The sequence below is a fragment of the Antrostomus carolinensis genome, unplaced genomic scaffold, assembly GCF_000700745.2.
Source record: "Antrostomus carolinensis isolate BGI_N321 unplaced genomic scaffold, ASM70074v2 scaffold17249, whole genome shotgun sequence".
Lineage (NCBI taxonomy): Eukaryota > Metazoa > Chordata > Aves > Caprimulgiformes > Caprimulgidae > Antrostomus > Antrostomus carolinensis.
This window is the reverse complement of record NW_010338033.1, coordinates 39,675-63,414: the sequence shown is the minus strand read 5'-3', so window position 1 is coordinate 63,414 and position 23,740 is coordinate 39,675. Positions and strand designations below refer to the sequence as shown.

At 37.0% G+C, this 23,740-nt stretch overlaps 1 protein-coding gene across 8 annotated transcripts in view; it reads left to right on the top strand.

Moving 5' to 3' along the window:
* Positions 1–2,740: 2,740 nt before the first annotated feature.
* ADD1 (adducin 1) overlaps positions 2,741–23,740 on the top strand; it is a 32,179-nt gene continuing 11,179 nt past the window's right edge. For 2 of the 8 annotated variants that reach the window (XM_029086844.1, XM_010175381.1), the window contains exons 1-12: positions 2,741–2,976; positions 4,252–4,414; positions 5,548–5,699; positions 8,790–8,870; positions 10,575–10,724; positions 11,677–11,820; positions 11,944–12,042; positions 12,429–12,605; positions 15,655–15,906; positions 19,064–19,165; positions 21,007–21,096; positions 21,947–22,039. In XM_029086844.1, coding sequence (XP_028942677.1) covers positions 2,782–2,976; positions 4,252–4,414; positions 5,548–5,699; positions 8,790–8,870; positions 10,575–10,724; positions 11,677–11,820; positions 11,944–12,042; positions 12,429–12,605; positions 15,655–15,906; positions 19,064–19,165; positions 21,007–21,096; positions 21,947–22,039 — 1,698 coding nt within the window. In that variant the 5' untranslated portion in view covers positions 2,741–2,781. Of the gene's footprint in view, positions 2,977–4,251; positions 4,415–5,547; positions 5,700–8,789; positions 8,871–10,574; positions 10,725–11,676; positions 11,821–11,943; positions 12,043–12,428; positions 12,606–15,654; positions 16,000–19,063; positions 19,166–21,006; positions 21,097–21,946; positions 22,040–23,740 lie in introns of all 8 variants that reach the window. The other 6 variants (XM_029086843.1, XM_029086845.1, XM_010175379.1 and 3 more) reach the window with 3 other exon arrangements.

The window sequence follows — 23,740 nt, the reverse complement described above, 5'->3', positions numbered from 1 at the left end:
AGGAGCAGAGCCTTGTTCTCTGCTGGTGGCAAGGGTGTGGTAAGTGTGAACTTGATAGTTTCCCATGGTTTGCTTTGAAGTAAATGCACGTTTGGGGCTGTGTTCAACAGAATGCAGTATAAATTCAGAATTACTTGGCCAGTTTGGAGTGTCTTTATTTGTGGGCTTCCTGTTGTGCTGTTTCTAAACTCTCAGATTCCTTGTGATAAGCAGAGGGTGGTGAAGTTCAGACTTGGATTGGGCCAAGTGAGCTGTTATTGTAAGAGAATAAGCCATGTGCTTGGATCTGCAAACTGCCGTTTTCCAACCAAAACCTGGATGTAGTGACATCAGGATGTCAGTGAGCTCATAGAGCTCAGAAGAGGGGTTGTGGAAAGTGGCAGTGGGCCTTCAAAAGCTCTTTTGGGGTGTGAAAAGGCAGATGGTGCCGGCTGGAGTTTGTGGTGAGGAAGAGAACTTAAAGGGTGTGTGTTAGGGATGTGAAACAGCCAAAGGAGAGGTGGCTTCTTTGCTATGACTTCACTTACTTGCTTAAAACTTTCTAAATCTAATACCCTAAAGGGTTTTCCATGTGGATAAAAGCATTATTTCTTTTTGCTACACCCTGTACTTCTTCCTGGGTGGAGGAAATCAATAGTTAAAAGAAGTTATAGTAATAAAGATGTGTATGTGTGCTTACTCAAAAGTTCAGCCATGGCTTTTAAAGCCTAAACAGATTGGTTTAAAATGAAATACTTTAAACAATGCAGAGGTGTCTCTGTGCGTTTATTTAGCAACTCAGTGGGTGGAAATCACAGAGCATCTAAAACTCGAGTGTCTCAAGTGCTAACATAGATTGTGTCAGTATCCTCTTCTGCAGAGTCAAGGGAAATAATCTTGTGCTCGTTGTGTTCAGCTGTCTCCGTTCAATCATTTGTTCATTCTGAAATGAGAAACCAGTTGAATTCTGAACCTTGTTCTCTAGTGTAAGAATGAAAGAGGATGAGATCTGCTAATTCTGAAATCTTGAAGTAGATAATTTTCTTCACTGCAATGCTTTTATCATAATCTGCATTTCAAAATAATGTATGTAAACTTGCATCCATATCTTGGGTGGTTTTAGCTAATAAATAATGCAAGTAAATTCCTACTCAGATTAAAATCCACAAGCAAGTACAGTTTAAGATGAGTCACAAAGAAAAATCTAAAAATAGTAAAAGAATAGAGATATCTATAAAAATTTACTAGTTATAACATGTAGAAGACATCATTACTTAAATGAAGATACTTACAGTCTTTCCTACTACATAGCAAAAAGAATTGCAATGACTTGATAACGTCGGCAGATTTTAGTGGCACTAATCCCTGCAAAACTGAAGATGGTTACTGAAATGGACTGTTTAAATTGGGATTCTCCTTACTGTGTGAACCCAGAATCTAAATCAGTGTTGCTGCAATTAGTCCATTCTGCCTCACTGGGACAGGGAGCTAGATGCTGCTACTTTATTCTCTTTAGCTATTCTTCCACCTCCAGGAAAAGACTTACTAATGTTTCCCTGCTCGTTTTCATAGTAAAGTTGCTAAATGTCTTGATGGCAAGGGATTTCAACCTTGTGGGGTTTGTGTATAATATAAATAACTGCAGTTTGCTGAATAAGCAAGCCATTCAGAGTTAAATATTCTTATTACGGTTCAGTGAAGTACAAATTTGTGTTAGTGACATTTTGGTTAATCAGGTACAATATGCAAAGAAAATAAATCTTTTCTGAAAAAGCATAATTTTAATTCGCTGCGTCAGATGAACGGGGATCGGAGGTTTGAGTCTCAAGGTGTTGCAAGGGTGGCTTTATTGAACTGGTTGCTTGTCAGTGGAAGCCTTCAAAAAAAATCTTCTAAAAAGGATTTTTGGAATGAAGATTATAATGCTGTGCCCAGAAAACTGGGATAATGTTACTCAGAGGGATTCTTGTGAGTGAAAGAAGGATGTGTGTATGAGCAATACCAGCTGAGTTTTCAGCCTTTCTGGTAGATACATGCAGTTGCTGATTACAACATGTAAAACTGAAGTGAACCCTGGCTGGTGGGTGGGGGTTGTGTTTGTGTGTGTGCTTTCCAGATTCCAGAAACCAAATGCTAATGTTGTGATGTGCATGTTGAATGAACCTAAAATAAATATATTTGTGAAGAACACACCTCAGGCTGTAGAGTCAGTATTTCTGGCTGTGTCTCCAGAAATGCGTTCGCAATCTGAGCATGTTTTGATGGGGTTGAGTTTTTATTAATGAACATGTCTAATACCCTATTTTCCTTAATTATTCAAATTCTGATTTGTACAATATTCTTTTCATTATGTCAGCTTTAATTTTTTAAGTAAAAAAAGGCCAAAACCAAACTAATGAGTTTAGACCTTCATGTGTCCTGGGCTTCTCTGTCATTATCTCTGAGAAGGTTTGAAAGACTTCCATGCTTCTGAAAATGAAGCTGTGTAGACAACTTAAAGAACTGGAAGTAGTTTAAATGGGAACTCTAGTTTTGTGTAGCATGTACGTATATATCATATTTGACTTTGCATATATATTACCTACTTTTCTAATTTGTACTTTAAAATCTTTTTTTCTCCTCTAAAACAATTGCTATCCAATTGCGTAAACATGGTTTCTGTGTTTGGGAATCCAGGCTAATTTTAGATGGATTTGAAACTCTTAAAACAAGAAACATGTATGAAGTTCTTAATTATTTCCTTGCTCAATTTATTTAGTCCTCTTCTCTGCCTCCTCTTCATAGGTTCCTTAAAGCTGTGCTATGAATGGTGATTCTGGTGTGGGGGTGGTGACTTCACCACCTCCAACAACAGCCCCTCATAAAGAGAGGTATTTTGATCGAGTTGATGAAAATAATCCGGATTATTTGAGAGAAAGGAATATGGCACCTGACCTTCGCCAGGATTTTAACATGATGGAACAGAAGAAGAGAGTCTCCATGATTCTTCAAAGCCCAGTAAGAAAAGAAAATGCTCCAACTTTAAAGTGATAAAATTTAATATCTCTATTTTTACTATCCCTATGGAATTGAAGAATTTTATGGTATCTTAGATCTATTTGATCTTTTTCTGTGGTTGACCTTTCTTCTAAAGTATCCTAATTGTAGCCTAATTTTTCCTCACATTGTCTGGTTGAATTTTTATTGTCTACTCATGAGGAAGCTCCTCAGTCTTACTTTGAGAATTCTCTGTGTAATCATCTCTGTGAATTGTCCATCTAGTCCTGGTCAGACATTTTTTCACTTGTTTCGTACATTTACTATTAATTTAAACACTTTAAGTAACTCTCTCTTCCAGGAGTAGCTTACACAAGGCAGGTCCAGCCTGTGCTCAGTTTTTCATGCACAATTGTGACATAGGAAATATTTATAAATATCTCTTTATGAAAAGGTGCACCATAATAAACTATGAATGATTGAAATGTAATATTGAAGATGTTTCCCTCAGGGAGAAAGTACACAAAGCAAAATTTCTCTTATAACATTTGTTCCTGTTGTAATAACTGATGGGTGACTTTAGATGCAAAACATTTCATGACAGGAATTCATTAAGAATAAGGATGAAGTGGTATATTTACAGTTTTTCCATGTGAAATCAACTCCTTTTATTTAGATTTCACTTAACGATTGGAATACTTCTCTTTCAGTACAAATTCCAGTGTTGTCAAAACTAGCAGCTACCAGCAATAGTAAAAAAAATCTTGTTTTCTTACTTTTAAAGTTAAAACAAAAAAAAAAGCCCCAAACAGAAATAAGAAAAAAAACAACCAAAACAAACCAGGAAGGACGTAAGCAACCTCTTGTTAAAACGTATTTTAAAAATTCAGTGACTGTTCCTTCCTGTGTTCCTGGATGCCTTCTTGGCTCTCAGTTCCTTGTGAGCCACACTGATGATTTTTCTTCTCTGGTTCTATTACTTTTCATGTTTTGTGTTCAAGTTGATTGTACATCCTGCTCCTTCTTCCAGAAATCCATTTTAGTAGGTTCCATGAGTTTTGGTATTACTTGGAGAGAATGCTGGAATTTCCATTCATGAAAAAAAAAGGTGACTTGTATCATTGGAGCTCCAGAGAGCAACATTTTCAAGTAACATTATGCACCTGGTAATTCTGCCCTGGGCTGGTTTTCAGAAGAGGTATAGGATGTTTCCGTCTAAGTGCTAAAAAGAAGCTGTGTACGAATGGTTGAAGTTCATTTGAACATGCTTTACAATATGCAATGTCCTGTTGCTAGGCTTTTTGTGAAGAACTGGAATCTATGATTCAGGAACAATTTAAGAAGGGGAAGAACCCAACAGGTTTATTGGCTTTGCAGCAGATTGCAGATTTCATGACAACGAACGTACCCAATGTCTACCCTGCAGCACCACAAGGCGGAATGGCTGCGTTGAACATGAGTGAGTGTGCCTTATTTTATAACAGTTGATTTGTTTTTTTGTGAAAGGCTTAAAATGAAGACAGTGTGAATGAAATGAAGAGTGCAGTGAAGTTTAAATGCTATCCTGTTCTGCTCTGGGGAACATTGCAAATATAAGACAAATTGGTTAGTTTCTAATGCCACAGTGACAGGTAATGTGATTAATGTATATAATTTATATCAAAAGCTATTTCAAGTATGGTATCCTAATTGAAAAGTAAGCCTGATAAGTCAGCACTAGTAAAAAATTTAAAGATTTAAATATTGCTGATGTTTGACACATGGATTGTCTGCAGGAAAATGAAATGCTCATTAGTAGTCTAGTAATGATGAGGGTCTTTAGCAACAGATTATTTTTGCATTTGAAATACTGTTTGCAGTTTTCTTCTGTGAAGTGACGCTACGGACAAGAAACATCAGCAGGCAAAACAAAAAAGGAAAGCAAAAACCAAAATGAGCAAGTGCATGTACCCATAGGTTTTGTGTTAAGATAGTATAAATCCTTGCCTGTGCTCCAAATTAAATCTGTAGTTTAGACTGCAGTATGGCCTGGTTCTGTTTTACTACAGTTACTTTTAACCACATTTCTGATTGCACAGTAACTAGAGCGACAGTATTTGTAATTATTTACCATAAATCCCCCTCTCTAGCTTGTACTTAATATTTCCTAATTAAATGAACCTGTGTGCATCTTTTTTAGATGTGTAATTATCTTTTTCAGGAACACCAAATCATGTATCTCAAAAAGTGCAGTGTTTGGGGTTACATTTTTCTGTTAACAATTAAGTTGTATTTTACAGACAATCATGAGTTTGAGAGAGAAGAATATATTCTGCTAAGGAACACATTATCACCTTACCACTAATGAATATGAAGGCATGAAACAAATGCTGAATCTACAGAAGATAAATGACCTTGTCTGGGACTGCCATTATATTTGTGTAATATAAATTATGACACCATAGTAATTAAAGTTTGCTATCCATTTCTTAGGTTAATATGTTGATATAAATTAGTAAGAACAGCCACTGTAATAGCGGTGCATATCGTTAGGTTTTAATTTATGTTGAATACAACTCTCCCTTGTGCTTTTTTACTCCTTCTCCTTTTCAGGTCTTGGCATGGTGACACCAGTGAATGATCTTAGAGGATCAGATTCCATTGCTTATGAAAAAGGAGAGAAGTTGTTACGATGTAAATTGGCAGCTTTCTACAGATTAGCAGATCTCTTTGGCTGGTCTCAGCTTATTTACAATCATATAACAGTGAGTATTGAATCAACAGATAACTGAACCAATTGTTTTAACGTATGAGAGAATTGCTTTCCTCCCCCATCTGTCATTTTCTCTTTGTGTGGGAGAGGAGCAAAGTGGTATTGAAAACCAGTATAATAGTGAAGAGATTTGTCATTGCATCTCAAGAATAAGAACTGGAACGGCTTGGATATCAGCTACCATAGCCTGAATAGAGTCTTAGGAGAGTATAATTGAAGGTTCTTCTGATGAAATTAAGGTGCCTGAAGAACTTGGTCTTTTTAGTATCTCAAATGCTTGAATAACTGTGTGTATTATTCTGCAAGGTCATGCCTTAATTTTCTTGCTAAGTACTAAAGTATCTTTATTAGTCATGCAGTTGAATTTTATGATTCAAGGTAGCAACATTTTTGAAAAAGAACCCACAGTATTTTTGAATACGTGCAAACTACTTAGCTTAATACAGTATGCCAACAGTTTTCCTTGTGACTGAGTAATTGCTGGAATCTGTAAAAATAATGACGAGGAGGACAAATCAAGGAGGTTTTATATGCCAGAAGAATGATCAACATGAGTCTCATGAGTAAAGTCACAGCTGTGATGTGCAACCCAGTCAATTGTTTTCCTAACAGAGCTGAATTGTTTTTTTTCTACATAGTAGCAGTTGTCCTGTATGTATTTTCAGTTCTAGTTGCAGTCTGAATGAGATATGGTAATTTTATTATTACTGTGTTTGAGATTTCAAAGTATATAATTTGTGAACTAATGAAGATGAGAAATGATATGGGTAGGCATTGGATCAAGGCAATGTTGCTTAGATTGTTTGGCTCCTTTAATAAGGGAATGTGTCCAACATAATGGTTCTTGTAAACCACTCTGTGCCACCCTCTGATTTTTGCTACGTGACAGGAGAATTGATTTTATAAAAGGGACATTAATGCAGTAAAAAGATTAATAGGCAAGCAGGTTTGAAGATGCCTTTCTAGTGTAAAGGTTAGCCCTGGGAGTGTTCATGCCTTTAGATAAAAAGATAAATGTGATGAAGAGCAGCGTGTCTAGGGAAGTGGTTAGGGCAAGGGCATGGGATTGGGATGGAATGCATCAAGTTTTTGTTCTTTTGCAGGGGGAGGAAGCACAGGAATATTAGATAATGGTGACATCAGTTGAGGTGGAAGACAGTCAAAGCACTTGAAGTATGAGATTCTGAAAGTCTTTTAGACAGTTTTGAAGGGCAAAGTGGTACTGGTAAACTCTTGGTTAATAGTTTGTCATCAGCAATCACAAGTCGTAGTTGACTCATCTTTTACAAACTTGTCCAATGAATAGCATTCTGAAAAGTGACTAATGGTTATAATTTACCTTCAGAAACTGATCTGGAACAAGGCTGTTATATTTATGTATATACATTAAGTAGTAGTGTGGTAGTAAGGCACTTTGGAATGTAATGAACACCTACCACTTCATGCACAGCTTGAATTTGAGTCCAGGCTTTCAGGTCTTTGTGAGTGCATGCTATAACTACTAGTGACTGCATTCAAGTTAAAAGCTACCAGTGTCTCTAAAGTAAGAGAAAAGATAAAACAGCCGCCTTTGAGGGGCCTGTGTGTTAGAGGAGAAAGGAATTGTGAGGATATGAGAGTGTATGCCAATCTGGGCATATCAGGGAATTGGGTGGAGTATCTTTGCTTTTCTGGATCCTGATCAGTCACTGACAGCTGCTGTGTGTGGGACTGTTCAGACTGGTGCAGTCCTGATGCACAAGCAGAATTACAGAGCATCAAGAGCTTTCATGTCAAGTACAGTAATGTAGAATAAACTTGGATGCCTCCAGGGTTAGACAGAGTTGGAGATTACAGGTTTACAGGAGGTACACGTCATTCACCAAGTCTTGGTTTGCTTTGAGGGCATGAGCTGTTTATTGGATCTAATCCTAAAGTAGGGTGGTTTGTGAGTCTCATTTCTTGTTTATCTTATGTTTGAGCTTTCTTATTAGCTTTTGGGGCATTTTGAATAATACTTGTCCTTTGTCTTGCATAAATAAGTAAAAGATATTCTAGATCATTTACACTTCTGTAATGGAGAACTATTTTGGTGATTCATAAGTACAGGTTAACTTGAACTAACTGGTGCAGTTTAAGGCTCTTACACTAGAGCATGTTACCAGCTGGTTGTAAAGGAAGCTAGGTTCGTACTAGAAGCTTTTGGATGACGGATCACATACTCATTTTCAAAACTTTTTTCCCTGTAGTAGAACTGTAGCAAAGTTGCAAGTAGTAGAAGACATGAGGGAGCATAAAGTAGCTGCATCGTGGGGAAATTGAAAACTCATAAATAAATAAACAAATACATTTTTAAAAACATAAAAAAACCCCACAAAAACTGGGTAGACTAATAGCAAAATAGGGAGTTGTCTCATGTGTCCAGTAAAACATTTGAAACATATTAGTTCTCCATTGAGAGACACCTAAACTACTTATCTGTCCTGTAGTTTATATTGTACAGATTTTACACAGATGCATCCCAAGATGTGAATGGTTTGAAGTCAGAATTAGTTTTGTATTATAAATTCCTGATTGTGTAAATTAGACAAAAGAGCAAAAACATGAGTGGTGGTCGGGATACTTGGTAGAAAACCTACAAGTGTGCTGTACTGCTCACAAATGTCTCGCATGGCACCAGCATCAGGGATGAAATCCTTCTGGGCATCAAGATGTTTTAGTTTTCATACCTTCTGTTTTACTAGGGTACAAATACAATTGGAGTATAAACTCATTCTTCTAAAAAAAAGAGTAACCTCAGTATAATTCCTTTTATTCACAATAGTCTAGTTGTCATTACCACAGGATCTAAGGGTTTATGACCTTCCACCAATCTGAAGGACTCTGGCATGGGCCAACCATCTGGTTTTGTCCAACACGAGTTAATTAACTGTGCTGTATGTTGCTAAGCTGTTGTAGTGTACATGACAGTCATATTGTGTATGTTATAGGCATACTTGCCCATTCCATACTCAGGAAGTGAAAGTAACTTTCATGGGTTTGGGCCTTCTTGAATGCTTTAATAAAATATTCTTAGTAACTTTTACTCTTGTTTTATCCTTAGGCCAGAGTAAATTCTGAGCAGGAGCACTTCCTCATTGTACCTTTTGGACTCCTCTATAGTGAAGTTACTGCATCTAGTCTGGTAAGCAATTGCTATTTTTCACAGCTGTAAAATATAAATAGCTGAATCTGCTCTGTCTGTGTGTCTGTCACTGTGTAAGTTCTGTCCTAGAGAATATTTTATTCTGTTAGGTGTTTAGAACAGTTTTATTGAACATGGACGGCTTTGGTACAGCTGAAGTATCTCTGAGAGAGATTTCTTTGCATGTGTTCACCACCAGGTGTCCTCCAGTTGATCTAGCTGTAAAGAGGAGCTAGGTCATTTGCATAGCTAATCACATCATGTCCTTGAAAGCTGCTGGCTGTTGAGTCAGGCTTGTCCAGGGAAACTGTGTTTCAGAGATAAATGATGCAAACCAATTACAATTCGAAGACGTTCTGTCAGATGCCTGATTTAGTTGCCATTGTTTAATGATGTAAGTAGCTGAGGGTGTAGATCAATTCTGTTTTTGAGATCCAGTGGTTGCAGTTCACAACTCCCTTAACTGTTAGCGAGTGTGAAGCATTTTGTGAGCATTTATCTTCAGTGTGGTCTACACTGCTGCTGAAGGCAACTTGAGTTAATGTGGCTGACTCTTGAAGCAAAATAGAAGCTTTCACGCTATTCTTTCCACCTGGCTACTAGCAGAGAGGTGGTGTAAGTATGTGCAGAGTAGTAACATTTCAAACTTGTGGTGCTTTTGATGCCTTAAGGTCCCAATACTCCCCCTCAGCTATCTGTAAAGTTGGCTTTTTTGTACATAACTCCACCTTAACTGTCTTGTAAAATTTTAATTGAAAAAGCAATAGGAAAAGGAATGGAGAAAACTGAGACCTGCCCTTTCTTGTTAATACAAGATTTTTAGAAGAGGGTCAGGGTCAAACTGTGGGGTTATTTTGTGTGTTTTAGTTTTGTTTTTTTAAGGTATTCTGCTTTTATCTCTTTATCAGGAATGTAAGTACCTTGAGAATGAAGGTTGCTCTGGAAGGTATTGAAATGCACGCAGTAGAGAGCATATTCACACAGAAAATAGCTAGAAGCAGCATTTAATAAGAAGATAGACTGCAGTGATAAGGCACACAGCTTAGCCAGATGAGCATGCTGACCAGCAGCCTGCTTATACAACTGGCCCTTTATTGCCCCTTTCTCTCTGTTCCTCCCATGCTTGTAGTTCCCTTCTCCACTTTGAAACTCCATTTTTTCTGATCTCGCTTGCTCCCAAATAAATGACCCGTGTATAATTACTTTTCCCCCTTTTATTCAGTTTTGCTACATCCATATTCAAATTGAGTATTTTTAGTATTACTACCTGGGCAATCTCAGCCTTACGAGGCATCAGTGATATGGTTACCTAGGTGCTGGCCTTTCAACAACCTACTCTCCAAAATGTCCCAATACTCCTCTTCAGGTATCTGTAAAACTTCTGTAACCCCACCATACCTCTCTGGGAAAGGCAGCCATTTCTCACAGTGCTGTCTGTAACTTCTGTCAGCTCCTTGCACCATTACCTGTTGCATGCAGTGATTTCTGGTGTCATCCAGTAGTTCCTAATGTCCTCTTGAGTTAGCTTAATCTCAAGCCAGGTCCCTGGTCACCTACCTACAGCCTTACAGCGCACATTTTGACACTTGTTAAAATCAAATACTGTCAGAAATACAGTTTTAGAGCTTCAGTGACAGATGCTGAATTAAATCAGATGTTTGTTAGTCTTGATTGATTTATGAAACTAATTCTTTTTGTTCTCAGGTTAAAATCAATATTCAGGGAGATGTAGTTGATCGTGGAAGCACTAACTTGGGAGTAAACCAAGCTGGTTTTACTTTGCACTCTGCAATTTACGCAGCTCGACCTGATGTTAAATGTATTGTTCATATTCATACGCCAGCAGGGGCAGCGGTAAGCACACTTTTTAGTTTGTCATCTGTCCTGTTCCCCTGCCCAACTGGGAAATAGGTGGGTCCCCCTTAATCGTAGATTCACTTCCTTTTTGAAGGGCACAAAGCCTTTAAGTCTGCCTTCAGATATGTGGTTGTGTTTGAATCAATCGGATCCTCCTTGTTTGGTTGTAATGTGAGTGGTCAGATAGTAAATTGTGCTCTATAATCGGAAAATATGTATTTCATATTTGTGTGTCCTTTACTATAAAAGACCATATATTTTGATAGTGAGTCATAAGAGCTTTAGCATATTTTGTTGGTTTTGTAAAGCACAATTTATCAATATTTTCTTAAATATTTGAAACTTTTCCAATGCCTCTTGTTGGAGCAACTGGTTACAAGCCAGTTTTTGTACTTCCTTGGAATTTTTTGAGAGAGTCATCTGGTGATTCTATTTCAAAGTTCACATTCTGATTTTTTTTTTTTTTTAACTGATTAACAGCAGAGATACACGATCAGATTCTTAAAATTGTGAATTATAGAGTAGTCTTTAAAAATGTTCCTTAACTGTACCTGCAGTGCTGTGCACTTAGTGACTTAGTTTGTCACTAAGGTTCTTCAGAAATCACTGAATAGATTGAAAGGAATGAAGGATGCAGTTGATTCTGGGGTTTGTTGTTTGGTTTTGGTTTTTTTTTGTTCTGAGTCTTTTCATATTGGCGTTGATGTCATGTAAAAGCAACCATACTGAGTCAGACCCAAGTTCAATGTGGCTTTGTATCCAATCCAAAAGTTGTGAAAAAAATAGAGGCTTTAGCGATGTGCTATAAGACCACGAGGTATGTGCCTGTACAGACACATACATATAATATATAAAAATATGTTGTTTACTGTAATTCATATAGTTATTGTATTTTCAGGGGTTTTTTTCTGTTGCAAGAAATTTAGTTAGTTGTTTTAATATTTCTCAGGTTTCTGCAATGAAGTGTGGTCTCTTGCCAATTTCACCTGAAGCACTTTCGCTGGGGGAAGTAGCTTATCATGACTACCATGGTATTTTAGTGGATGATGAAGAAAAGGTGGTTATCCAGAAAAATTTGGGACCTAAAAGCAAGGTCAGTATTTACATCTAGAATTAAATAAAAGTATGTGTGTGGGTGGGGGAGGTATATTCCTTAATCAGGAGCAAGAAAATTACTTGCCTTACTGCTGTTAACTTCTTTACAATGTCTCTCTAGGTCCTTATTCTCAGAAACCATGGCCTAGTATCAGTTGGAGAGACTGTTGAGGAGGCTTTCTACTATATTCATAATCTAGTGCTTGCCTGTGAGATTCAAGTAAGAATTTTAGTGTTTTATGTAATTATACAGTCTGCTGTATTAACCTTCAAAGAGATTAACAGTTGCACACTTTACTGGTTAAACTACTGATCTAAACTAACACGGTGATATGTGAAATCATTATGTTATGCAAGGACATCGAAAACATTGGTTTAGCCAGCAGTATTCAAATACTGTATTGGCACCATCCATTTGATATATACTGCCTATTAAAACAGAGATATTTTCAAAGCTGTAAGAGAAGTTTTATACAATTATGTTAATTTATTTACCTTTAAAATGAAGTAGATTTCTTCTGTTTTGCTAATGTCTTTTTTGTTGTTGTTGTTTTTCTTGTTCCCCCCACCCTCAAGAAACTAAAAGATGACTTTATTGTTTTTAAGGTACGTACCCTGGCCAGTGCAGGTGGACCTGACAATTTAGTGCTTTTAGATCCTGGAAAGTATAAAGCCAAGTCTCGTTCCCCTGAGTCTCCAGCAGGTGAGGGTACTGTATCCCATCCAAAATGGCAGATTGGAGAACAGGAATTTGAAGCTCTTATGCGAATGCTTGATAATCTGGTAAGGCAGACGTTTTTATCTAATTTATAAAATAACTTTAAAAGTTGCAATAAGGGACGTTAGTAAAGAATGGGCTGCATGTAGTTGGGATAGTTTATACAGCCTGCAGCCTGTTCTTTTCCAAAGACTAAGGGCCCTCAGAGGAGGAGACAACATGAAAAGCATCACGGTATGCTCCAAGTGTCTTTTGTGCAGACAGCACATTTACTTCTGTATTCATAATCTAGTAGTTATGGGTGAGATTGAGAGGGGATCCTTGTGTCATTGGTGTTTCTAAACACGAGTACGGTGCTCCTTGCTACTCCTTAGTCTGTGTCTTCCCCTCTATTCCCATCCCATCCCAAAATGCATAAAACAGTGTTAATGTTTTGTCAGGTGCATGGTCCAGCATGATTTGACTTTGTAAGACTCTGGTAGAACCAAGAAGAGCTCAAAAGACAGACTTCAAATAAATAAATGAAGGGCTTCAGATAAAATGGTTTCAGTAAAATCCCATCTGTAATGAATGACCAGCTAACAATATTTGCTGTCCAGCTTTAATGGGAAAGATGATAACTTTCCTGTCACAAGTCTCCAATTGGTGACTGTAGACAGTGGTAATGAACATGTGAAAAAATATGGTCGCTGTAATAATCGGACATAGTTGTCCTATTTAATGAACCTTTTTCCTTTGTAGACTGAACTGTGGTCTTTCATGGTCATGTGATTTATGTGCCCCTGACAGGATCCACACTGATGATGATACCTTAAAACACTATCACATATACTAGGGAGTAAATAACTGAGATTGTTTCCCTTCAGATCAGTGTCCTATCTGTGGTATGGAGAAAAAAATACAGCCTGCTTCATTAGTAATTTGAATATAGTTATATATAATTTGAATTAGTTATAACCTTAAGTAGATAAAAAAATTCTCATTGATTTTAGTGAGCAATAGTAAGACTGTTAATGTAGTTGGTTATGGGTTGGCTATCACTGACTGGTACCTTTGGTAGGTTGAGTTGGATTTCAGTTTCCCTAGGGAATATCGATTTTCTTTTTGTTACTGCAAACAAGAAGCAGGATCACAAAGGAAATAGCATTTTATGTGCTAGCAATGTAGGAATAGAAAGGAGCTTTTAGTCATCCAATACAAGTCCTTACTATTGCAAATAGCCACATATTATATTGGATAGTTAACTACATTAGGCAGTTGATAGTTACTCAAGATGCACTTTGATCATTAAAAGATGGAGCAGCCAAGGTAATGCCTCAGCAGTGCTTAATGCATGGAAACTGTACAAAGAAACCTAAGTCCACATACTCAGTACTGAAGCTTCTTTACTACTAGCTTGATCTGTGAAGAGTTTGAGTCCTTTGGGAGGTAGGCTATTCATGCTGTTATTGTTTGAGCCACGTTGAAAATAGTTAGCTGGTGGAAACTTCTTGGAGAAACTGTTAAATGTCCTTTTTGTATGTTAAATGCAGAGCAAAATACAGAAGAAAGCGGGGGAAAACATGACTAGTGTATTAGGGAAGGTGAAAAGGGAAACAAAATATAATTCAGAAGGAGCAGGAGAGAAAAATAACATAGGTAGAAAAGATCAGGGAGAGGAGAGAATACAGCCATAAAAGTAGCATTCTTGAAGCCTTCCCTTGCATACAATATGTTGAACTGTAGATGTTAGAGCGCAGAAGAGATCTTTTTATCAGCCCTACATTTTTTTTTTGTCATACGGGTGCATTTTTATGTCCTTGCTTTGGCAGGGGGGTTGGACTAGATGATCTCCTGATGTCCCTTCCAATCCCTACCATTCTGTGATTTAGAATTGTGAGAGACAGTCAATACCTTTAATTTGCAGTTAAAAAAAAAAAAAAAAGTCTAAATTAGTATCTGCAATATAGTGCAAAGAAAAGTCAGGATTCAGTCAGAAACTTGAACAATTATTTGAAAATTCAATACCAAGAAACACCAATATATTTCCCCACACCCGCCCCAGGGAAAAAACCCCTAGCTTCTGAAGACTTACCACAAAGTAGGGGTGCTTCAAATGTACTCCAGATTCAGATTAGCTTGCCTTGTTGCAGTGCAGTCGTGTGCTATTGTCCATACGAAGCACTGTCACAAAGAGAGGGCAGGACTGATAACTTAACCAGCAGCTATCGCTAAGACGTGCGCTTTCATGTGTGTAGTTATGACAAATCAGTCTTTGTTGGTTTGGGTGTTAGAGTCAAAAACTTTCCTGAAGTATGATTTATAAAACTTTAGTTCAGAAATTTCCTGGAAAAAAGTACATTCTTAAGAATTTCACAGTGCATAAATTTATGATGATACCTTCTGATAGAGCACTAAATTAGAGTCCCCAGTAACTTACTATAACACTGCAAATTGATTGAAAGCAGGCTGGCAAGGATCTGTCCACTTATTAATGGTATAATACCTATTTGGATACACACTTTCATCCTGAAGGGAGATGAAGTTTCCATACATGAGTCCCGCATTTTAAAATGCAGACTTTGAAAGGAGAATAATTTCATGAACAGACAGTTATGGGTACTGTGTTATTTTTAGAAGTGACTCTGGAATATCTGGCGAGTAAACTAGTCCAGTCGAAATTTATTTATTTATTTATTTATTTATTTTAAATCTATCAAACACAGAATTACACAGTGGTAATTTTGTTGATTGAATGTGAGAAGAGGCAGACTGGTAGCACTGCTCTTGGTGAGCTTCTCGATGACCTCAATGGCTTTTTGCAGGACTACTGTAAATTCTTCATAAAACTTTGATACAAAGTTTTTGAAGTTGGATCTACCAAAAATGGTGACTAATTTAAATTAGTGGTTCAGAAGTTTATTAGATTGGAAAGGATGCTAATGTAGCCTCATCACTGTATGTCACCTACTTTTGACATGTCTTTGCCCACTGTAACTGGTGACCAGCAGTTAAAGAAAAGGCTGTGTTGTAGAATGGTTTTCGTAATTAAGGGTATTGATCAAACCAAAATTCATTTGTCTGTTGAAAACTTTGGAGATGTAGAACATTAATTCTGCTGCTCTGCTTCTTCAGGGTTACAGAACCGGCTACCCGTATCGATGCCCTGCTCTGCGAGAGAAATCTAAAAAGTACAGCGATGTTGAGATTCCAGCTAGTGTCACAGGTTACTCCTTCACTAGTGATGGTGAATCAGGCACTTGCTCCCCCCTCAGACACAGTTTTCAGAAACAGCAACGAGAGAAGACAAGGTGGCTGAACTCTGGCCGAGGGGATGATGCTTCTGAAGAAGGGCAGAATGGCAGCAGTCCCAAGTCGAAGACTAAGGTGTGGACGAACATTACACACGATCACGTGAAACCCTTGCTGCAGTCTCTCTCGTCCGGTGTCTGCGTGCCAAGCTGTATTACCAACTGCTTGGTCTGTGCCTACCTTACTGTTCATAGTTAGATGATGTAGAGCGACTTGGGGTGGCTGGCACTTAGAGGCTTTGGGAAGAAAAAGATTACTCTCCTGATTCTTTTCTTCTTATATAAAAAAACCCCTAAATGTGTTTTACTAACCACTTCCTTTGGCTTTGATTAGCAGTGAGCTGTAAAAATCATCTCACTTGTTAGTGCTTAAAACTGCTTAAGACGGGAGCCTCTAGTTTTCTTTTGGCTTTTCAAGCTAATGACTAAACAGATTGAATCGTAGTTTTGACTGAGTGGGTTCTGCATTTAAATAGTATAATTAAGGACAACTGTGTTAGGGAACTACTAATTCTATCTGCATGAAAGTTTTTCAGCTAAAACAAAAATGAAACTAACTATTCAATGTACTTTTGTACAAGTATTTATAAAAATAATCAAATATCTACCCTCTGTTGCATATACCAACTTAATTTGCAAGCTCTTCAACCCTCTCTATGTACAAGAATTGATTTTCAAAGCGTTTGTTTTTGTTTTCCCTTAAGCAGTTTTTCTTGTCTAGTTTCTCAGCTCCTCTTTCTGTCCTATTTACTATGCTTTTGTCTACCCCAAAGCCTCTGAGTGTTCACAACCAGCTGCCTTCTGCATGTAGTGTTGCATGTAAGTAGATGGCCATAAATGGAAAGTCTTTCCTAAAGTACCAGCTGGGTGCGGCATGACTAAAGTGCAGCTCAGGCCATCAGCAGGCACTAATCGATAGATTCTGCAACCGGTGCTTTTCTTTTTGTTTATCAATGCTGCTTACAGGTAAAGTTTGCACTAGAGAAATATGTTAATTGAAAAGCAAAAGTATCAAATGCTTTCAAATGGACATCAGTAGGTGTTGGTGTGTAAACTGGTTTTGATATTTTCTTGGGCATATACAGAGCATCTAAAATGTAGGCAGGGATTTGCACACGTACAAATGGTTGACCTCAAGCTGAACTAGAGTAGTTCAGTAGTACTTCAGGAGTGGTACTATCTATAGTAGTAGAATGGTTACAGGTGAGTCTTAAAAATAAAACTAGTACTCCTGAAAAGGAAAAAAAAAAAATAGACATTACTTTTTTTCCAGAAAACCTCTTCATTCTTATTTCCCCCTACAACACTCTGTCGCACCTCTGAATACAGAGTTCTCTATATTTTGAATACTTTCATGGAATGATTACTCAGACAGTGTGTGTACTAAGATATATAATGTTAACATGTAGATATATAATGTTAACATGTAGATATATAATGTTAACATGTAGAAAGCCCTGAAAAAACAGAGGATATCTCTCTCTCTGTGGTATTTTTGTGGTGTTCTTTTTCATTTAAGAAATTAATGTATATGCATACTGTTTGTACTATCAACACTTTACTAAACTCCACTAAAGTTTTGCCTTGATTGGAAGAAAGCTTAAAGCTGTGCATATGTTTGGAGGAGTTTATGCTTTTCGACCTTAGCTCATGAAGTAGGTAGTGTTTTATATTTGAAATTACCAGTGAAAGATTGAAGCAAAATTCCTGCTCAGAAACTAGTCTTGTTTAATGATATACTGAAGCAATAGAAAATTTCATACAGTGTAAGAGGTTTGTGTGTTTAATTTTTTTAATGCTTGTTATTAACCTAAAGAAAAAGTAGCTTTGTTATGTTGAGGTTGTTTTTATACATGTTTTGACTAAAAACTATCTTTAATAAAAAGCTGGAGTAGTTTTTATCTGAGAAGATAATCATCAGTGAGTATTTCACAGCTCCATGTTCATTCCATTTTTTACTTTACAGTTGCAAAACATTTTAAAATTCTGTTGCTTTTTGAAGTTTGACAGTTTCTGGCTATCTTATTGTTTCTTAAAGTTACCCAGGAAAAGCTGCATAGCATTTGCTCTATAAATAGGTTTGCTTTACTGTTCAGTGCATTTTCTATGCCATAATGATTGGAAATTAGGACACCACATATAATAAACATATCAAGATAAAAAGTTAGCTGTGCATCAAATTAAACAGAGCTCCATACTAAATGCACTGATCTAATAAAGCAACCTTCTATGAAGAACCCATGAAGCGCTTAAAGTTTGTGTTTGGGATATTTTTGTAACCTTTTGAGCTATGAGTTATAAAATACTCGACATCACCAAACTGTTCCTCTAGGTTGCTGTGCTGATACAGCCGTTTATTTGTGCAGAAACTAATTCTGGAAACAGAATATTTTGCCGAAGTAGCTTGTTTTAATGCAAAACTTTGGTGATGCCCACTCTTGCTTCACAGTACAGAATCATTCACTAAACCTGGTTAGTGACATCACATTGCTTTTCATACTTCTGTCATCTTATGCTTTTAGTTCGCTTTGGTGTTTGTTGAGTATCAGAGGATTGAATCAATGATCTCTCTCTCTCTCTCTCTCTCTGTCTCTCTTGCGACTTTGTAAAAACACCCAGTGCAGAAAATGAAAATGGCAGTGACAGGGTTTTAGAGCTTGTGTCTTAGGTCTTGCTGTACTTCTGCTTGGGTAAGGCATAGTGTCCTTTTTAAACAAATATGAACTCATTGTGAAATTCCTGATAAAAATGTCCTTTAAAATAAGTAATTATATTGGAGTTTTCCTACTCCGGTATTATTTTGTCTCTTCATAAAGTGAGCAGCAGACTGTTTTTAGAAACACGGAACACTGCAGTTGTCAGTGTGGTCAAGTGCACAGAAGAACAGCTTAAAAACCTTTCAGTCTCCATAATCTCCAAATTGCACGTAGCTGTAGTAATTGCATTGTTTTGGATGGAAGTTATTTACAAGTCAGCTGGCTCTCTGGTTTTTGTTGTTACTGGCTTGACTTGATAGAATGATTCCGCTATTTAGGAAAGTATCTGAAGGTACAGTTTATATTACTGAAGAAGGAAGCAACTTAAATTGTTGTAGGAATGAATAGAAGGATACAATCATTGGTTCAGTTCTCTGCTATGTATAATGCATGACCAACTGTTCTGTGAATTTGCTGCTCTGAGTGTCCACAGCCATTACAGCAATTCTGACTGTTCAACTGTTCTTGGTATTACAGTGGACTAAAGAGGATGGACATAGAACTGCCACCTCTGCTGTCCCTAACCTGTTTGTTCCGTTGAACACCAATCCAAAGGAGGTCCAAGAAATGAGGAACAAGGTTTGTAACAGCAGTAAAATAACTTTTTTTAATCATCTCTACAATTAAGTTGTGTACTTTGAATGAGCTAACTTACTTTGCTATAGTATAATTTTTGAGATTCGGTAACACAGCTCTGGTATTGTCCTGCCCCTTTGTAACTAGATACTGAAACAATTTGTAAAAGTTCTGAACTCATCTTGGAAAAAGATGGTATTACTGTCCGCTGTGTGAAGACTTTGTCTTATGTTTTGTTACTGTCAGACCAGTTGCTGAATACCTCTGAAACAGCCACCACCGAGTTTATGGTAGTAATTCTGTTCCCTGAGATCATGGCTTTACATTAGTGACCTGTTTTCCTGTTTTGGATTCACCATTTGAAATTGTAGCCTAGACAAAGTCTATGAGTCTTGCTCTATATTATATTTTATTATATTATAATATGCTGTGATTGTTGCAGACATTTTTGGGGGCCCTTGGAACTGCATGTTAATTTTTTTGAAATGACCTAGTAGTTAATTTTCCAGTCTTCAAATTTCAGATTTTCTTGTCACCAGTCTACCAACAGGAAAGCATTGAATGCATTGGAGTTTTTTCACTTTGTTTCTTTTAAAATATAAAATAATCACTGGTACCTTGTTAATACTTAACTTGTTCTGGATTGTTTTGCTGCTTCTAACTGATGGCCATATGGAACATGGGAGTTAGCATTATGTCACAGGAAATGCTGTGTGCAGGGGTACTAGCAGGAGTACTGATTTGTTCTAACATAATTTGTGTATGCTTGACAGAACTTTTGCTTTTCCTGACCTGACACTGTAAAATAGTAATCGCTTGCAATGAAAATCTGGTGAAATTGGCAAGCAGTTTCTTGGTGTTTGAAACATAAATATCATTTCATTATAAACTTGAAGGATGCGACAAAGAGGAGAGAATTAAAACTTCAAACTTTTTCCTTTCCTGATGACGAGAAGGGTAATAGACTAGAAAAAAGTATAGATAATGCAGGATCTTCATGTTTTCTGAAGTACCAAGTATCAATAATACCTTGTATTTGCATACTTGTATGCATGTATTTTTATATAAATTGAATGTCCTTTTTAATTGTAAAGTAGAGGCTTTCTGGATGCGTGCTTTTCTTCATTTATCTTGGAACCAGAATATTTTAGAAATAAGTTTTGGGTCAGTTGTGAATTCTTTACCACTATAGGATATCTAATTTAAATAGATAATAACTAGATTTAAAGATCCAGTTTCTCTTCCCATCTTCTGTATGAAAAGAACTGAGAGGCATTCAGGATGCAACAAAAGGGATGTGTTGGAGTACTCTGGAGTGTCAATTTAGGCATAGAAAAATATTTATACGCCCTTTTGTGAATACAGTCCTGACTAGGTGCAAAAATTGAATGTTATGCAGTGTTTTATAGTACGTTCTGTAGGAAGATTATATTGGGGTGCACTATCAGTGACTAGAGACTAGTGACAGAAACCTGTGAATGACTGGCTAGGCACATCAGACTTATATAAATGTGACCTCTGTGCTTCTCTCTTCACCCTTCTTCATAAGCTGGACTTGTCTGTTACCTGATCTGTAGAGTTTTACCGTGAGCCAGTACTAAAAAGCAAAGGACAGTACCTGCCATGGTACTTAAAGGACTAATTTCTGAGAAACGTGAGGAAACAATTAGGAACCTGATTGTGTGCTTCGCATCCTTCAAGTGCTGTTTATAAGCACAGGGCCATAGCAGTTGACACTAGTTGCAGCCTGTTGGCAGGTTCACCCACCCCTTTTTCAAATACAGGAATGTAGTTAACTTCTCTCTGTTGTTCGTGTGACTGTGTTCTGTTGTTTTTCTTCACAGATCCGAGAGCAAAACTTGCAAGATATTAAAACCGCAGGCCCTCAGTCGCAGGTTCTTTCTGGGGTAGTTGTGGACAGGAGTCTTGTACAGGTGAGACTATAAAATGTCTAAAGCTATTAGCTTAAATTTAATCTACGATGTCCTCTGCTTTCACCTAATATATCACTATAAAATTATTCTTTAATTGGCAGAGAGTAACTGTTTATAAGGTAAGTCTTAGAGGTAACACCATTGTCTTTGCAAGAGTGCTCAGGGTCAGAAATTTAAGAGGCTTCAGCTATGTAGCCCAAGCATGTCTGGGGGGGATGCTTTTTGGTTGTTTTTTTTTTTTTTTGCTGAATGTAATGCATGAAATTCAGAAAGCTTATTTATATGGGTTAGATTCTTGTTGAAAACTAGTTGGGCTTTGTGACAACTTTTTGTTTGTTTGTTTTCTGAGTTTATGTATCTTGAAGTATTAATATTGGGCATAGCAGGCTCACTATGGGGTGGTAGTGTTGCGTGTTAAATGTGTTTTATCGTGCTTCATACTTTATTTGAAGAGCAGTTTGGGGAAAAAAGCTATTATACATCAATAAAACTTAAAAGCAGTATATCTGGATATACAAAAGAATTTATCTATGAATCATAGCTCAAAGTCAAGTAAGAATTAGAGCTATACAGTTATACTGTATAGCTGAATTATTTTAAATATCTGAGTGCTTTAAGTGCCCCAGATAAGTATTTTCTGATATACTTTAAAAAGTTTGGCAAGTCTTACCATGACCATAGCATTATTCATGTTGGGTGTCATATTGTGTGCATGTCAAGTCATTGTCATTTGCAATTTTATCTACCAGTTACTGTTTCTTTGCATGTTTTAGCAAGCATCATAATGCTTTTGGTTGATGTTTTAAAGCCTGGGCTCGGTTTGCTCTGTTTACTCAATTTACTGTTGCAGGATGCTCCCCTGTCAGACTGTACGGAATCTATTGAAGGGCTCGATCCCACAGAGCAGGCCTTTAGTCCTGCTAAATCTCTGTCTTTTAGAAAGGTACTGCCCTGTCATACTGCTCTCAATACTGTTGTTCACCCTTCATTTTACCTCTTCCTTACCCCGACCTTTTCCCTCTGTTAGCTAATGATTTGGCTAGAAAACAGCAACAACAACAAAAAAAAGATGGATCTCCAAATTATGTGTATGCAAATATATGAGCAGTTACTTTACCCTGTTAAAGTATCTTTTCAGGATTTTTATCTTTTTCTTTGTAGAAGCTGATGAGGAAACACTTTTGATGTTAAGATGCTGACTAGGTTCTGCATATAGTGGGTGTCTTTGTGCATGCTGTTAGTGTTGAATTACTCTAATTTGAGATCCATTGTGAGTTAGTTTAATCTCAGCCTGATTACATCAGTGTAATTCCAAAGATATCCACGTGTTCAGAGTGTATCATGCTGACAGACGCTGTCAACTTTTGATCCTGCATCGCTAGACATCTTGTTTCCTTAAAACATCCTGCAGTTATCTACAAGAGTTGCTGAGTAATGCCCCACACTTCCAAAATCGATTTGCTTTCAAAAATGTAATCATGCTTTTGCTTACATAATACACTTTAAATATGGAGTAAATTCAAGAGATGTGTGTATGGTTGAGGTGGGAGGTCCTTTGTGGCTGAGGAAACAGGAACAGTTTGCACATGGGAAACAATCTGTCCTTAGCTGTCTTTCTCTCCCAGGTTTTGAAGGAGTTTCTTAGAGGTGATCGAAAATGGAAGCACAGTGTGTAAATAAGCATTGGTGTCTCTTCTGCTCCACTATTTTGTCTAAAAGATTCTTAAATCTTGCTTTAGGTGATGCCTGACATCTCATTATCAAAATAGCTTTCACGTTAAAAAACAGAATACTTTGGATTACATCGTTGTTGCAAATCTCATGACTTTATAACACTTTCTAGTGTAATGAACCAATTTGCATTAAAGATAGTTGTATCATACTGAGAGTTTGATAATGATGTTTTTGAGATTACGGTTTGTTTTATCCATATTCTGAAAGGAAAAATAATAAAACACTATTTCCAAATTTAAAATGAAAAATAAACCAAAGCCAAATTCTTCCAGGCAGTGCATGCCTTTAATTCTCTGCTTAATAATACTTCGAAGTGAAAAATGATTTTTGATAGTCATCCATTAGTTATCACAACACAGGTGATTTCTTTCATCAGTGATGCACAAGATACCTTTCAGGTACTATTTTTGAACAATGGCATCACCTTTCTATAAAACTAGTCAAATATTTTACATGGATTTTTGTAGGTGGCAAGAAGCCAACAAAAGGTCTATTGGTTGTATGATACTGCCTAGTAGTATAATGTTAGAGTTTAGATGTCCAAATGATGTGCTTCCTTTTTGTGGTGTCATGAAAGTGCTGTCCTCCTGAGATACTGTGTAAAATTAGATCACAACATTAATTACAGTACAAGTGGCCTATTTCAGAATATTTATTATCTTAATATGGATTGTGACCTGAATACCTAATAATTTCCTACTGGGGGGAAAGAAACAAAATCAAAAACTCCCCAAACAAACCCCCCTCCAAAAAAAACCCCCCCAACAAAAAAACCTTACAAAAAACCCAGTGAACCAACCAACAATAACAAAGAAACCCCACCAGAGAAATTTTCTAGAAATACTATGCCAAAAAAGTCATATATTGTAGAATAAAGGAAGTATAAGCAGTGTTATGATGCCCACATAAA